General features: G+C 41.5%; 1 protein-coding gene across 1 annotated transcript; it reads left to right on the top strand.

Moving 5' to 3' along the window:
- The first annotated feature begins 143 nt into the window (after window positions 1-143).
- Window positions 144-17557, top strand: LOC146559176 (uncharacterized). Its single transcript, XM_085244968.1, has 6 exons — window positions 144-236; window positions 1331-2036; window positions 11061-11100; window positions 11183-11266; window positions 11474-11722; window positions 14105-17557. The coding sequence occupies exons 2-6, from the start codon at window positions 1662-1664 to the stop codon at window positions 14641-14643; spliced, it is 1287 nt and encodes a 428-aa protein (XP_085101094.1). The 5' UTR covers window positions 144-236; window positions 1331-1661; the 3' UTR covers window positions 14644-17557.
- Window positions 17558-17828: the final 271 nt, after the last annotated feature.

The raw sequence follows: 17828 nt of genomic DNA on the forward strand, positions 1-17828 counted from the left end.
AAGAAATATCAGCAAGGACAAGTACAATAGCTGAAAGTGTTATGGGATAACAACAAGTCTACACGTGAACTTCGGTACTATTTCGCAATATATTATTATCAGCAGGTCCTGAGTTGGATTCTACCACCTGGCTGGGGCCTTTCTGTGTGGAGTTGGCATGTTCTCCCCAGGTTTCTGTGGGTTCTCTCTGGATACTCTGGCTTCCTCACACAGTCCAAAGACATGCACTTAGTTGGGTAAGGTTAACTGGTAATTCTAAATTGCCCATAGGCGTGAATGTGAGTGTGAATGGTTGTCTGTTGTCTGTCTCTACCCTGCCTCTCACCCCATGGTAGCTGGGATACCATGGACAGATGGTGTAGTATTTTCAAAATGTATGAATTTGGCTCACTGGAGCAATCGAATAACTCCTCTTGAGCGCCAATTACCTCAGTGGGTGAGCGAGGGAACATGTGCCACTTGCCTGATGCGTAACAGTCTGGGATCGGGTCTGACCTACGGCCCTTTCCCTTCTCTCTGTCCCCACCTTCCTGTATATCTTGACTGCTCCGCAAAGACAGAAAATACCCATATGTCACTAGCCCCCCAAACCCTTCTCTGAATATGAAAAAAATTTGCTTAGTCCAACCCACTTCTGAATCCTAACTCTCCCATGCTACAGTAACAAATTCATACATTTGTGTGAGCCCTTTGAGATTACAGGCTTTGACAAACTTCTCTGGTATTATGTTAAGCAATACTGCAACTATGTGATCGTGGTTCACAGGAATTCCCATGAGGAATACCGGGGACCTTGCCAAAACAGATAATCACACTGATCACAGAAGTCTGTTCATGCTTGTCTAAGATGTTTTTATCACACACATTGTCATCGTTAATTATTGTTTTAACGTACAAAACACTGATCTTTTAGTGCAAAATAATAAGATAAGATAGAACTTTATTAATCCCTCGGGTGGGTTCCTCTGGGAAATTCGACCCAGATCCCAGATCCTGACTTGATTATATCACTGTTGTTTTTGCAAGCTTTTGTGCACGTGTGTGTGTGTGTGTGTGTGTGTGTGTGTGTGTGTGTGTGTGTGTGTGTGTGTGTGTGCCTGCATGCACAAGTGGGTTTTTGTGGTGCATTATCTTGCAGCTGTGAGTCTCTGCAGGAAGAGCCATAACCATGGCAACGCCAGGCAATAAGTACCTTTCAAAAGGCTGGCCTCCTCTCTCCTGCTCCCCACTAATCATATTCTCCTACTCCCTCTCTCTCTCTTTGTCTGTCTCTCTCTTTCCATATTTTATCTGCTTGGTCATTCCACCGGTTTCACCCCTTCATAACCAGCTGGGAGGCATACTGGACACCACAACAAGAATACATCTATTCAGCTGGGCTCCTCCTATTCTGCAGTTTCACTTTGTGAAAGGCCACAGGAGGATACCACTTCCCATTCGAACATCTCTGCGGTTTGCTAAAAGGACATCTTTATAAACAGACGTTGCACGCGTGGTCCCTTTTGTTTGGAAGAACGGATTTCGAATGCTGCTTCTACTGACTGATGCCTTGTGAAGACCATGGCTGTGTACATGCAGTCAGACAGCTGTGGATCTCAAACAAAAAATTGATGTAGTGTATCTACAATGACATTGCATTTAGACAGAACACCTAAATAGCAATGAAACACGGTTCTTCTGAAATAACGAGCAAGGAGTTGACTGTGGGAAGATGCAGAAGGGGAGAGGATGAGGGCAAAGACACAGATTGTTTGCAGCAGTTCCCCCACTGTCCAGCTTGTAAACAAGACTATGACATCACTCTGATCCTGCCATGCTCTCACACCATGTGTGGTCAGTGTGTAGCAGCTGGAGAGGGAGCGAGGCTACGCCGTCAACCCATGTGCTCTGTGCGGTGCCCCTGTTGTCGGCATCCTGTGGAGCTGCCGTGCTTGACCTGGTCATCTGCCATATCTTGCCTCCCAAAACATCCCAGCATGAGATCTAATCATGTCAACAGAGAGGCCTCACCTGAGGATCACCCGCCACATGTGCAGGTCAGATGTCCTTTAGGGAAATTCTGGCATTTCCACTTAAACACAATGTGGTCTAGGTAGGCTAGGTAGGTACTCTGCCTTTTGGGGTCTGGGATAGTAGCCATAAACCTGATAGCACATTTAAAAAAAAAATAGATTGTCTAACCCACTTCCGAATCCTAACTCTCCAATGCTACATTCACAAGAGGGAGTTATTACTGTTGGTAAGATAATACTACACTGACAATAACCATTTATAACCCAGATCATGACTTGATTATATCACTGTTGTTTTTGTAAGCTTTTGTGCAGTTATACTTACAGATCATACCTAATATCTTTAAAACTTATTAGCTATTATACCTTTCCACATTTCACAAATGTATTGCAATAATATTGTTGGGATTTTGTTGACCACCATTATTATGAATTGTAATGTGACAGCGCTAATAAAAAACAAACAGATAAAGCCAGAAGAGTCTGTCAGTTGGTGCTGAGACTCCCTTAACCCCCGAAACACACAATGACCAGTCTCACAGCATCACTGCTTTTGAATCACCAGTCAAGCAAAACCAATTATCCAATTCAAATCTATCCAACTGTATTGATAGCAATGCTGAATTGGTTTAAGATTCATACTAGAGGGATAGGATCAATACTTTGTTTTGATTTTCAAAGTTCTTTCTTTATTTTTTTTTTTTATGAAAAAATACACCTCAAACATGCCCTATCAAAAATGTCTGATCTTTTTTTGTGTTACCTGTCACGACTATTTTATTTATACCATATAGAGCATTTAAACAGCAAGCTGACCCTAAGTGCTTTAGAGACAGACATATTTACATTTCAGGTCTCTAGAAAACCCAGTTTAAAAATACATGAAAAGCTGCAAGGTGTCATTATTGTGGAAAGTAAAACTCATAATTTTGCAGTGTTAAATAAAATGTGTTCAGAATTTGCAAATTGACTAAGAGTTATCTCATGATTTATGACATGCTGCCTTTATAGGTTAAATGTATCAGTATCTGTATCAGTATTGGTATCAGCACCACTGGCCCTGAATTTACTTGGTATCAGATCAGTACCAAAATCTGCAGTATCACACAGCACTAGATGTCTGTGCAATCACCAGTTCTCTGCACGAGAGGACCGATGCTTGCACATTTTGTTTTGTCACCCTCTTTCCTGTTCTGGTGTGTTTATTTGTCCTGCGGTCATGTGACTCAGCGGCTCTGAGTAGCAACATGTAGGCTGCAGTAAGAAAGCGCAGCAGATGGAAGGAAATTTTCTCCTGGTCCCTCAACCATTATTAACTTATATAAAGATATGAAGGAGCACACAAAAAAGAAACGAACAGGAGGAAAGATATCCCTCAGGCAGCTCTAGAACCCCAGCACAGAGACTGACTCTGTACTCACGTATTATTGGTCATCATAGTTGTTATTTTAACAGACTGATTACCTTTATATTGTATCATTTGTAGATTAAATTAATAAATACATATAATAATGAATTAATTATTGTATTAGAACAGAAACATATTCTGTCCTATTTATTTATTTCTATTTTATCATTATGTATTTGAAGTGTTTCAAAGACAGACAAATTTACATTTCAGGTCTTCAAAAAACTGATAAAAAGCTGAAAGTTGGAATTTGTTGCATTAACAAAGTATGGTACAAAGTACATTCACCGGTATTTAATGGTCCCTAGAGTGTGTTTATAATTGGCAAACTAATGATGATTCATCAGTCATTCATAAATCTTTTTTTTTTTTTTTTTTTTTTTTTAAATGACATCAGAAACAGCAGTATGTGACATTACGTGATGGCAGAGCTTCAGTTCATCCTTTGTCATTTTTTTTTTTTTTTTTAATAAATAGGACAGGGGGAATGAATGAGAGAAAGAGGGGGAGAGAAAGAAAGAAAACCAAAGGGGAGAAGAGACGGTGAGAAGGGGGGGGAAGAGAGAGAAAAAAAAAAAAAAAAGAACTCCTGGGTCACCTGTATGGAGAAAAAAAAACAAACAAACAAAAAAAACAAACAGAGGAGACAGCAAACAACAAAGAGCAACATAATAATAGAGAAAACAAAGCACCATCACAATAAACTAGCTAGTCATAGATATCAATATTTACTAAATAATAAACGATATTGTGCAGCACGCAAGATAGACAGCGCACAGTGTGCTTTGAGCGCATGCATGTCTTAAAGCCAAGAAAGCTTTAGTCCGCGTCTGTGAATACCCATGTGTGCATACCTGTGTGGATCAGCGCGCTTGCATTCCAAAGGTTTCTCCATGTAATGATCTGCTAGGGAGTGTGGGGGGGCCACAGCCCCGTCCTCCAGGGTGTGAAGCGGGTATGGAGGAGATCAAAACTCCAGACATCCAGAGGCCCCCAGAACACAAGAGACCATGGAAGACCAACAGAGGGGCAGCCGCGCCACTGTTCCAGTAAGAGCTGAGGAGAGTCCCAGATGAGGGCTCGCCCAGCAGCCGCGGAGCAGAAGTCAGGGGGAGTTGCAGTGACGCGCCCGTGAGCTCCGCCGGCCCCCAGCTGTGCCTGAGTGACCGAGCCCCAGGCCGAGAGGCCGGGGGCACCCCACCTCCAAAGGGGCCCGAGCGAGCCCCAGGCCCCGACAAGCGGCCGCCAAGGAGTGAGCCGGTGTGTACCCGGACGCCCACCCCCAGACACAAAGAACCACCAACACACCGACACCTGAGGGAGTCCGCCACCGGCAGGGGAAGTGGTGGTGGGTGGAGATAGGCCTCCAAACCTTGGAGGGCCTGAGGTGTCCCCAGAGAGGTGGCGTCTGATACCCAACCTGACATATAGACACAGACATACAGGCACACACAGACACAAACATCCATTCCCACCCTCATGCTCTCATATGCACTTACTCCACACTCAACCAACGTGGAGACAGACATAAAGAGACGCTGTACACACGATCACACTCCCCAAGCGTACTCTACAAACCGGGTCTAGGTGCCCTTGCCCCTGGAGGGGGGAATTGCACCCAGACCCAGGTGGTGTTACCCTTTTCCCTGCGGTGGGGAGAGGCAGACCACCCCGACTCCGCAGCAGCAGGGAGGCCCCACACCCCAGACCGCAGTCGGACGGCCAACTCCTCCTACTAGCCCTCCCGCTCCAGCAGGCCGCAGAGAATGGGGGTGGGAGAAGACTCCAAACCTCCCTCCACCCGCTCATTGTAGTGTTGATGCATATGTGTTCTAAGGTGCAATTAAAACCCAGGAGGGCATGGAGCTACCTGCCAAGGAGCAGCAGGTAAGCGTATAGTCCCTCCTGCTAGCCCTCAATGACTAAGTGTATTTAAAATTGAGAGGTGGGCAACGACGTCAGGGGTGAGGTATACACCCTGATGGTAATTTGGACTCCGTGATTGTGCCCACCCCCAAGATCCTATATGTATGTGTAATGAGAGTGTGAATAATGTGAATGTCTAAGTTGTGGGATAAAATTGAGGCAGAGGCAGCCAGAAGGGGACAGGGGGGGGGGGGGGGGGGGGGGTAGCCTCCTCTGCACCCTGGTGACATACCCCCACTCCAAGGCCCTGCATGTGTGGGTGGTTGTGGAGGAGCAGGAAGAGGGAGGCAGCTGGAGATGGGGAGGGAAGGAAGGGAGGGGCAGGTAACCCCTCCCTGGGGCCAGCTCCCCCGCTGACCCCAGTAGGCACTCCCACCCTTCGCGACCCGCCAGGGAAGGGGGGCCCAGGCCCATCAGACCGGGGCCCAGTGCAGTAGCGCCCTCCGGCTCCACAGAGCCCTGGACAGTCCACCCAACCCCACCACAGAGAAAACTGCACCCACCCCACCATCCACACATCTTCCAGACTACATAAGACGGTAAACGCCCAGGCTGAGATCTTCCTCCACCTCTCCTGTATCTCCCCCTCCTGCAGAGAGTTCCTGAAGAGAAGAAAGCTCCTGCAAGATGTGACCATCCCCCCCACCAGTTGAAGAGCCCCCCAGGCGGCTCGACGCACCGGCGGCACCCTGCTCCAGGGCCGGGCCCCCATGCACCCACCCGCCCACAACCCCGGCAACACACCAACCAGGACCCAAGCCCCCGAGGCCCGGCCCGGGCCCCAGCCCAGAGACGGAGCGCCCCCAGAACCTCACGCCCATCCCGGACCCACCCAGGGGCAGCCAGGTTGCCAGGTCAGTAACCCACGTCCGTCAGCACAGACCCTCCCCTAGCCCCGCTGCACGCAGCCGCGAGGAAACAGTCACCTGAGAGCCAACAGAGCCCCCAACCGGACGTGACCGCTACCCCGGGTTGAGCCCCCCAAGGAAGATGCCTCCGGGGAACCCCCCGACGCCCTAAGCCTGTCCCTACCCTGTCATTCATAAATCTTGACACACTACTCTTCCTTACATAAGTCCTTACATAAGTTTAAATTATCAGTATCACCAATACTGAATTTGTATTTACTTGGCACTGGATCGATACCAAAACCTGCACAACACTAGTAGCCAAAAACCCGTAATCGAACAAGTGTCTCTTGATAGATAGATTTAGATTAATTAAATTAAAAGATTATTAATACTTCCAAGGTACACTAAAAGCCAAAACAGCATTGCTTGGCTCAGCACAGAAACACTTGAAACCTATGGAAACAAGTCTGAGTGTTTCAAGAGAAAACAAAATACACTTGCCAGCATGCCTAGAATTCAGGTTACCGCTTATTTAATGTGTACCTAAAGTTAACATCTATACTGTTTGCCTTCTTATGGCACATCAAGGCCAGCAAGTAAGTAATGAATATCAATAAACATCTACAGGAATAAAGTTAACTGTATGACGAGTTTTGAGTTAGGTACTTTACTATTGTATGTACTTTTTTTGGTAACTAAGCTAGCTTAGTCTGGCTACTCCACATATCACTAGAGATGGCACGATACCACTTTTTTATGTCCGATACCGATATCATAAATTTGGATATCTGCCGATACCGATATGAATCCGATATAGTGTTTTTTAATCAACAAAACTGTTTTTTAAATATCTTGCTGCATTTTGTATAAGTTCATACTCAAGTTTAAAACAACAACTACACTAAAGCTATTCTGTTATACCTGTATCCAAAAAAAATATTTCATAGTTCAGCAATACTGATCAATCTAATAAACTTAAACCTACACCATCCTCCCTATTCTGGTATTTTAAAGAGTACTTAGCATATATATTAAGCAACCTAACTAATAGGGTTCCAACTCCCAGCAACAACAAAAATAAATAAATAAAAAATAGGGAACCACCCCTCACGCTCCACCTCATGATGCTTAATCGACGTAATCAACCTTAATTTGATGCAGTGTGGAAAAAAAAATGCACAGAAATCAATTATTTTTCAAGAAATATTAAATAGATTCAACATCTTTCTTCAACAAAATTGCAGACTGCACAGATGGTACCTTCACAAAGGAAAAAGTACTATAGCTTACTAGGGTATATATATTAGACTTAATAGTTACTATATACAGTAATGGACTTCTATTCATTTTGCATCAAATTAAAACTTTGGCTGTCAGATAATTATTTATTAAAAGCTAGACATTTTAAATGAGAATAAGAAAGAAAAGTATGTCTTTGTGCCCCCTTTTCCCTGTTAATGCCCTATCGGCCCCCCTGGCTAAACTTTGCTAGATCCGCCCCTGCACAGTTACCAGCCGTCAGCTACGTAGAAAAAGATCCTGGTGTAGAAAGTAATAATAAATAAATTCTAACAACAGCTGATCAAGCTTAAACGTGCTGCTGTTGTTCAGCCGCTGGTTTCCTCTTTCTGGTGCAAAGTGGGCCAAAAGCAAACTAGAGACACAGACTCGCACAGAAAAGCCGATCAGCTGATCGTTAAGCAGTTTCATGATTGAAGTAGCAGCAAGAAGAGGCAGTCGCTTGTTAAGCTTAATGCAGGAATGCTTTACATTCAGAGATGGACTTACACACTTGCTTTACTTCTCTCGGGGATAACTTTGTCGGAGATGAAATGCCGGGTTGCTAGCGAAGCTCCAAATGCTATCCAGACCACCACAGGTCCTGCATGCCACAGCCGCTCTATCACGTGATGCATACTGCTCCGACGTGCTAACGTTCTGAGGTGAGTTACGGAGTGTTGCAAGTTTTGTGAGGTGCTTTCGTGATATTTAATGGATCGGATTACATTTTTTATTTTTCTCCGATATCCGATCCAGTAATTTAGGTCAGTATCGGACCGATACCGATACGTAATATCGGATCGGTCCATCTCTACATATCACTGCTTTAGTTTTCAAAATCAAAAGATACCTTGTAGCTTTTTTTCCTGTTGAGATAATTACCCATTCAGGGATGGGCTTTATGTGAAAACTGTGAGCCTAGCCAGGCTCCCATAAGCACAACAGCAAGTGCATGTGTTAGCATGCAGTGCTGAGTGTCACACTGGCACTACTGTCAAAACATATTCTGTTTAAAGTATTCAAGCTAATGTTACTCAGGCTCTAGTTATAAAAAAAATATCTGTTGACATAAATTAACAAATAAATTAACAAATACAAACGGCAAAAGCTTTTCTGGACCTAAGATTTGGTAACTTTGCTCACGTCACTGTTATTAGTTGCCGTTGTATTTGTGACATATTGCAAGCGTTACATAGCTATGACAAGATCAGACGCCAGTTGTGTAGATCAGATTTGGCCTACTAAAATTACAGGGTTTTTTCTTTTAAATAAATGTTTTTACAGTAGAATTTATGTATTTATTTATTATTTAGTTAGTGTCTTTAACAGAGCTGTAGCCTATTACTTGATAAAGCTGTTCCATGTTCTCTCTTCATGCACACTTCTTCAAATCTATTATTTCACTAGCTGGGCCCATGTCCTCATTTTAACTTTGACAGTGTTTTACTAGGTAAAAGTCAATGCTTTGACATGAATTGAGCTGCGGTTTGGGGAAGGCCTCGAAGGGGACTGCCAATGGCTCCCGGGCCTGGCAGATCCCCGTGTACTAAATAGAATTGAAGAAGTTGAAGAATGGAGAAGAAGGAGGGAGGGAGGGAGGGTGGGGCACGTAAACAAGAATGATCAGCTTGCAGAACTGGGGGAACCCAGATGACAGCCGGAAGGAGCATGTTTGGAGACGTGGTCCTGCTCCTGAAATTCCGATACATAATCTCCAATTCTAAGTGCCGCCTGCTGTTTCAACCCTTTTTGTGTATCATATTTGTGGGAAGTGATAAGCACATTTTTAAATCTTTTTTTGTATTTTGTTGTTTTGTTTATTGCTTTGTTACATTACACTGGACCTTTTATGGGGCATTGGATATTTTGTTTCATAGACAATATACACTACCCCAAATAAAATACTCAATGTCCCATAAAAGGTCCAGTGTCAGGAAAACTACGAGCAAGTCAACGTTGAAAATGTAACAGGAACTTTCCTCAATGTGTAAAGGTGTCACCGTGGGTTCTTATGGGTTAATTTTGTACAGTCAAATAAATCCCCTTTGGTAACCTTTTTGAAATGTAATTTAACTACTAGTGCCTCTGATGAAGGCAAATATAAAAACAGCAAGACTGATTTTATAAAACCCCTTTCAATCCCCTTATCCATTCATTCAACAAGATTGGCACTATAGACTAAAGTGTCTGACTGATGTAGAGTAAAAACAAAAACAAACAGGTACAACCAAAAAGATGAATGAGATGGATCAACAGACTGGGAACTAGAACTACTACAGTCATGTGAAAAAGCTTTAATACCAATGGCTTGAAGTCAAGAGTCAGGAGAAGCGACTACCCACCTGTCATCTGTCACCTAAGATGCACAGAATGGGTGAGGTTGGAGAAGGAGGGACAACATCTTTGAAAAAAGGTGGAGTCATCAACATTTTATATATATGTACTAGCAATAAACAGATCTATATTTTGAATACAGACCAGTCAGGTTTTAACTGGTGAGGTTTAATGGTTTAATGCCACAATTACTAACTTAATTGTGATTTAGGAAAATTTTATACCCCTACAGTGTCATTCCTGTACAAGAGTAAACATAAAATGCAGTTTATAAATGATGATTTTGTATTTACTTATCAGTGAAAAATGCTTATATATTATATATCATATTATATATTTACTCAGGTTACCTTTGTCCAATATTTTTTGATGATCTGAGACATTCAAGTGTGACATATATGCAAAAAAAAAGCCCAAATCAATAAGGGGGCAGATAGGGTTTTTTTAAGGCACTATGATTAAAAAGGCAATGAAAATGGACAAATGTTCAGACAAGGGGAAGTTTCAGCAATAATATGTTGCTGTTCAGTTTGAATTTCTTCAATTCAGTTCAATTCAATTTTATATAGCACCAAATCACAACAACAGTTGCCTCAAGGCACTTTATATTGTAAGGTAGACCCTACAATAATACATACAGAGAAAAACGCAACAATCAAATGACCCCCTATGAGCAAGCACTTTGGTGACAGTGGGAAGGAAAAACTCCCTTTTAACAGGAAGAAACCTCCGGCAGAACCAGGCTCAGGGAGGGGCGGCCATCTGCTGCGACCGGTTGGGGTGAGAGAAGGAAGACAGGATAGAAGACATGCTGTGGAAGAGAGACAGAGATTAATAACAAGTACAAAAATTCTTGTAATGAAAAGGTTTTAATTCTAAGACCAGTGTCCATATTGAAATTTTATCCAAGACGTCCTTTTCATTAATAAAACATTGTGAGGTTTTTAAAAACTTGGGTCATTATGGTCATTATTAATAGGATCATTATGTTATTACTTAACAATCCAATCCAACAACCTCTGCTGCAAATAAAATGTGTTTGGTTTTTCTGGCATATTTATTTGATAAATAATACATGCTTCATCCTGAATCTCAGATGGGTACTGTGATTAAATAAGAGAGATGTCAGAGAGTCATGGAAAGTTTGATTGTGCAAATAAATAAATGGATTATTATGCGGTATGACTAATGTCTCTGGCATTTTTCTTCTGTATTTCATTATTTCTCACCACACATCACCACATTTAGGAGGACAGCAGTAAAGTAACAGGTCAGACCAGTTTATACTGTAAGTATAGCAACCTCACTTTCAAGCAACAACCCAAAAGATTCTCATAAGGTAACCTAGACATTTCCCTCTTTTGGCCCAGATTCCAGTGTTGCCAGTTCCACGATAACACCAGTGGATGGTGCTGTAGATCTCCGGGAGGAGGAAATGGAGGCTTCTGTCTTTGGTAGGTAATCATATATATATATATATATATATATATATATATATATATATATATATATATATATATATATATATATATATATATATATATATATATATATATATATATATATATATATATATATATATGAGAGAGAGAGAGTGTGTGTGTGTGTTTACATGCTGTACTTGATCTGCTCTGTCCTATTTTTACTCTGGCCTAATTTAGGACTGCATTTTGCTCTGGATCATCTTGATGCTTCAACTGCCCCACCATCTCTCCGTCTTTCTGACTCCTCTTTAACTGTCACCTACCACGAAGAGAATCCCCCTGTACCAGCTCCAGAAGGCAAAATTGGAAGACCTGTGATGACCTCAGACCCAGGGACTCTCCATCATATTCGTGCTGATGTAGTAATTGCACGGGGGCAGTACTACTGGGAGGTGGAAGTGTGTAATAGCTCCATCTACAAGATTGGTAAAAACAACAACTTAATTATTCATGGCACACATAGGAAGACACACACAGTGTCTAAATCAGTAGCATTACAGCTTCCCTCCTCTTTTCTTCTGTGCTGTACAAGCAGGTTGATAACAATGGAGAACTGAGAAGACAGCCAAACGTTAAATCTGCATTATTTTAAATGGCCAACAGAGGACAAGTCTTCCATTTAGAACAAGAAGTGTCTTTAGACACAAGTTTATATTAAAACAGCCCTTATTGTCTTTTCACTTTGACCTCAGTAAACTCTAGTGTAATGAGTTTATTTGTCAGTCACTAAATTCAAATCTTATACAATACAACATGAAGCTTATTTGGTCAATAATGGTCTCCCCAGTTAAAAAGGGGCAAGAAAACAGGATATGTTTTACTGTATGACTGGCAAGAATGTATGGTGTCCATCATTCTTCGGTCAGATGAAAAGGGAAAGACCATGTCTGAATTGAGGAGGGGGCCTAAGGGTACATCTTTCGCCATCTTAAAATGCTGTGATTGCAGCCATCAGTGGTCTTTGATCAATGATCAATGGTCTTTGATCAGTAGTTGTTAATAAATGGTCATGAGAATGTACATATTAATGATCAAGGAACTGACTTCACAGCCTATTGTTCATTCAGTTATGCTAGTTTCAGTCATTGTGCAATATACTCTTTATAAGGTTGGAGAAACCTGCAGTCAGCTGAGGCAGAAGAAGTCACCTGGATGAGTGATGAAACATTTCTCTCACTGAAAACGCTACGTCCAGATGAACAGAATCAACCTTTTGGGACTTACTTACCTGGATGATTGAGCATGCATCAAGACATTTGGATTTGTGTTTGTGGATATATGTGTGTGTGACAGATCAGATGCTTTCTAGTGGTTAAAATCACATTCAACGGCAGTGATGTGAGTAACTGAGGTTTCCTTGTTGGTGTTTTTCTGAATAAACATCATTGGATCTTTTTATATTCAACCGATCCAAGATTAAGGCAGGGCTGGAGCTTATCCCTGCTATTATAGGGCAAGAGGCAGGGTACACACTGGACATGCTCTCAATCTGTCACAGGGCTAACACAGAGAGACAGACAACCATTCACACCTCCAGCTCATTTAGAATCACCAGTTAGTCTAACATGCACATCTTTGGACTGTTGGAGGAAGCTCGAGTATCCAGAAATAACCTATCCAGGCACAGTGAGGACATACAAGTTCCACACTGGGAGGTCCCAGGTGGCCAGCGGATTTCAACCAGGACCTTCTTGCTGTGACACAATGGTGGTAACCACCACACCACCATGTTGCCCAACAAAAAAAACACACAAAAAATTAAAGTTTTCCACTTAAGATATAAACTCGTAGAGGACATGCATGTAACAAAGTTAAAATGTTGTTTTTCATAGTCGCCCAACTTTATACTTCACAGTATCAGAACAGTACCCAGCTGTAGATGACACTCAGTAAAGACATTTATTCACTCTGTTTGCCAATACAACACAAAAATGAAATGAAATGAAATCAGTCAAATTAAAACAAAACAAAGATTTAACATAAAAAGAAACTTGGTTTCTTACTTATTTTATTCAGAACACCATTGCAGACCACAACATTAAACAAAAACTCAACACTTCTTTTGGATTTAAATATTCTTTTTAGTTATTCCCACTCTTTTGAGCAATATCGTTGAGAGTGTTGTAACTCATAACTATGGATCACAGCATTTCTTGTTCCTGTCCAGGCTGCGGTGATGGTCCCGGAGGGTATCGTTTATGCAGGAGGGGTATATCTGTGGTGTTTCAAGGAAAGATGTCTTTTGTCTTCTCCTTGTTTATCCATGATACCACCAAGTTGGTGGCTCACCTCCTCAGCATCCAGACTACATCACAGACAAATAAGAGCAACAATTTCCACTAAGCAAAAATAACAAACACACAATGAAATGCCTACAGTTTATAGTAGCATTTGATTTATTCCTTAAGCTATTTACTTCAACCCTAAATTATTGTACAGTTGTCAGCTTATTTTAGTTACATTATATTAACTTAGCCACACAGATGGGAATAACATTAATTAAGCTGACTCGTTATAAAAGTATTGAGCAATGTGAACTAATGATCTGATAGTGTCTATAAACACTACAAATGTCAACCTCATGGTGGTGCAAGAGGAAAAGTAAGAAAGCCACCAAAGTCAAATAGATGCATCGTCTTAGGAGAATAAATAAATAAAATATTGTAAAAATCAATTGAATGGCTATTGGGATATTTGAGCGTTGGCCAAAGTGTTATCCCCAGAGCCAGGAATTGTTAAAGACTATTTTAATGCATAACCAAATCCATAAAAGTGCAGAGAAAACTGAAACTTTTCTGTCTCCCTCAGGTGTGATCTCAGTGGATGGTTCTAATGGCTGGTGGCTTGAGAGGCACAGTTTGACTTTTTGGGCAGTGTATGATGGGAACTGTGAACAACTTTGTACCATCCCACCTCAGATCAAAACCATTGGGGTCTTCCTAAACATTGGAGGAGGGACCCTAAGCTTCCACAACCCTCTAACCCAGGAGCATCTCGCCACACTGCCAACACGTTTCAGCAATGCTGGAGTGGTCCCAGCCCTGGGCCTGGGCCAGGGCAGACTGAGACTGCGCTGTGGCCTACCCCCACCTGTTTACGTATTTCTTAGTAAGAGCTCAACCTACAGGGAGCCTCATGGAAACAGCAGAAGTGAGTGGCGCCAAGAGGTTCCCTTTCAGTCGGTTAGGAAAGTGATCCAGAAGTTTGAGAAGCTGGCACTTTCTGACTCAGACTCAGGTCTGGTGTCCAGTTTTGGATCATCATGCTCCACCTTGGCTTCCTTTCCAGATGTGGGGGTTCCTGGGACCTTTCAGTCAGGGAAAGCAGGACAGGAAACTGAACCCTAATAAGAAGAGCTTGTGAAACCTCCTCTTCAATGAAAGGATAAACAAAAACTCCCACAGATGACCTGTGTAGTTTTAACTTTAGCTGTCATTTGAAAGGCTAATTTTTAATCTTCACAGACTTTTGGAAGTGTCTCTCCACTCCCTGCGTGACCCCCGGACCTACAATTGACTTTCTCACCAGGAGACAACCTTTTTCTCAGCTAAACAACCCCCACAGATTTGGCTTGGGCCAGAAAGAGTCCTCTGTGATGTGAAGTGTGAGGAAAGGGTGGGTTTTTAGCAGCAGGACTCCTTGATTTGTCTCTGTGTGATGGTTGTCAGACAGTAGGGGTCCTGTGCTCATAGTGCGCACATTTGTTTGTGTGTGTGAGAGAGCAGAAGCACTAACTCTGAGCATTTGCTCAGTTAGTCTTGGATTTCAAGGTGTGTTTGTGTGTGTGTTTGCGTGCATAGGAAGAACCACTGTACAAGTAGCCGGGGGTGGAGATGATGATGCATGAGTACAGCGACACCAGCAGTGTTGACACAGAGCACCAAGGACAGGTGGTATACTATGCTTATCCTGCAGCCTGTCTTTGATAGGACAGTAAGCCTGCCCCTTTCTGACCCTTTGAAACCCATAGGGCCTCTAAAGACTTTAAAAGAGCAGAGAGGGAAAAGACAAAACAGCATGCATAAATTAAAGACAACAGGTGATGGACTGGACAAAAAGGAATGAGCTCAGAGAGTGATTCCCATCTGCTTTCACTTCCAAGACATCCTAATGGATCAAATGGCTCAGACCATATTTTTAAGGCAGCATACAGTATATTAATAGAATGGCATACTTTTTTACATTGCCAATTTGCTCATTGAACTTTAAGAAGAATCAAACAGGGAAATCAATTAAATTGAAACAATCTTTATTCAACACTATTTAATTACAGTGTCAAATCTTCATTAAAACCCGACAAGACTTTAAGACAAATGCATAAAGTCTTCTCACACAGAGCACACACTGAGGAATGTTTACTGCGTTGTTTTTTTTTTAAATGAAAACCAAACTTTACTGGAATGTCTTTTGAACTAAAAGCCTAGCTATAAAATACTTTATATTAATTACACAATTACTGCAGTCACAGGTCTAATGACTACTTTATGTGCTGTGCCGGCTCAGCATTCACAATAAAGTGGTTTATATTTGTGTTGTGCACTCACTGAAATCAAAGTTATTTTGTTTGCAAATATCTGGATGTGCATGTTAAGCTGTCTGAGATATTATAAGACAGATGTGGCACACACATAAATTTGGAAGACAAATCTATTGAAGAAATGGCACAGATGGCATCTGTCTCGCCTCTCCGCTGATACATGTGCACAGTAAAGATTCAATTCAGTTTAGTTTGATTTACACAGCGCCAAATCACAACAGCTGTCACCTCAAGGCGCTTCATATTGTAAGGTAAAGATCCCACAATAATACAGAGAAAACATCAGCAGTCAAGGATTTTTTAGTACATCCTGGGGATAAGGAATTATAAGAATACAGCTTAGAAGCAATAAATGCATGGGCTAGTTTTTTTTTGGCATAATTCTGAGACAGGATATGTTTAATTTTAGAGATATTGTGCAAATGGCAGAAAACAGTCCTACAGATTTGTTTAATATGAGCATTGAAGTACGTATGCTGGTCAAAAATGACTCCAAGATTCCTCATAGCGTGATTGGGTCCCAAGGTAATGCCATCAAGATTCACAATTGTTTTACTGTAAGGCATGGGACAAACACTGTTTAAACCTTATTTTGAGGAAACTTTGCACACTTTTCCAAACGTTGATTCTGTTCATCTGGAACAGAATCAACTTTTGGAGATTTACTTACCTGGATGATTGAGCATTCATCAAGACGTTTGCACACTTTTGAAGCATTTTTATTGTATTTCTTTCTTGATTTTACCAGTTTTTATCTCCTACTCGTCCTAGCTTCTTTCAGTGACCACTTGTATTACTGCAACAACAGCAAGAACAAATAAAGAAACCAGCATTTGACCTCATACACCATAATTTTCAGATATGTCTGAAAACTGTTGACAGGGACTGAAATTGAACACATAATCTGGTTATTAAAATTTCACTGAGGTTTCATATCTCTAGCAAATCCCTAAAGAAGTGTGTTGTCTTGATAGGAGCATATTTGGACACTTGATCAGCATTTCTAGACATCTGATTGGACAAAGGCTTCTTACTGGATATATGACCAACTTGGTGGCTCATTTTAGTTTTTCCACCCTATTTGCAGACAAATCCTTCTCCAGAATGGAAAAATATATTCAAAAATAAAAATCATTCATTAGAATCTATCCTTAGTATCTTTAGCTGGTTTAGAAGTTATCTGGGAGACCTCAACACGTTGAACAATCCTGATTTGTGCCCAGTGACCTAGACCCAGTTTCGTTGCTGAGCGCTTTGGGTTTTCTCCTGAAATCTTCACATATCCTTTTATATATTCATGAAACATCCACCTTAGTGTGATTCCCACTTCTGGACATACTGCAGCATACTCCCACCACCGTGCTTCACTGTGGGGCACACTGTTCTTTGGGTTGTATGTCTCTCATCTTTTTAAGCAGTGTTTCTGTGGCCAAAGATCTCTAGTTTCATTTAATCTTTTCTGTAGAAATAGAATTTTCTTTTTTGGTCTTAATCCTCACAATCCATTCCTTTGCAGGGTTCCAGTAATTGTTTTCTTTAAATCTACAATTCTTGACTTGGTCAAGTCATTGTGTCCTGACAATTGTTCTGGGTCTTTAGACAAATCTCACACTTTTTTTTCATACTCTTTGAAATCTTTCACTTCCTACCTCTGCCAGGCCTGTATCCTGCTAAAAAGTATACTAACAGAAAGTATCTGACTTGACACAAGAATAAAGCAAAAATATTAGTAACAATCTGTGAATCTGCATCCAATAAGACCCAAGCCTGTGCTGCAGAAAAGCATCATAAGAACAGTTTAAAAACAGTTTAAAATACTTAAGAAAGAGGGAAGGCAGAAGAAGACACCAAACGATGATACTAGCTGGCCATGTTACACACGTCAGTGTGAAACCATTCTGAGCCATAAGTGTGTTCATTCTTTGAACAGAAACAGCTATTTGCTCATTTCTTTGTTATTGGTGTTTAAATTCATTTTAATCTGCAGATTAAAAA

Source organism: Mchenga conophoros, linkage group LG14, assembly GCF_057382185.1.
Source record: "Mchenga conophoros isolate Kocher_MC1m ecotype Shallow Benthic linkage group LG14, M_conophoros_male_GT1.1, whole genome shotgun sequence".
Lineage (NCBI taxonomy): Eukaryota > Metazoa > Chordata > Actinopteri > Cichliformes > Cichlidae > Mchenga > Mchenga conophoros.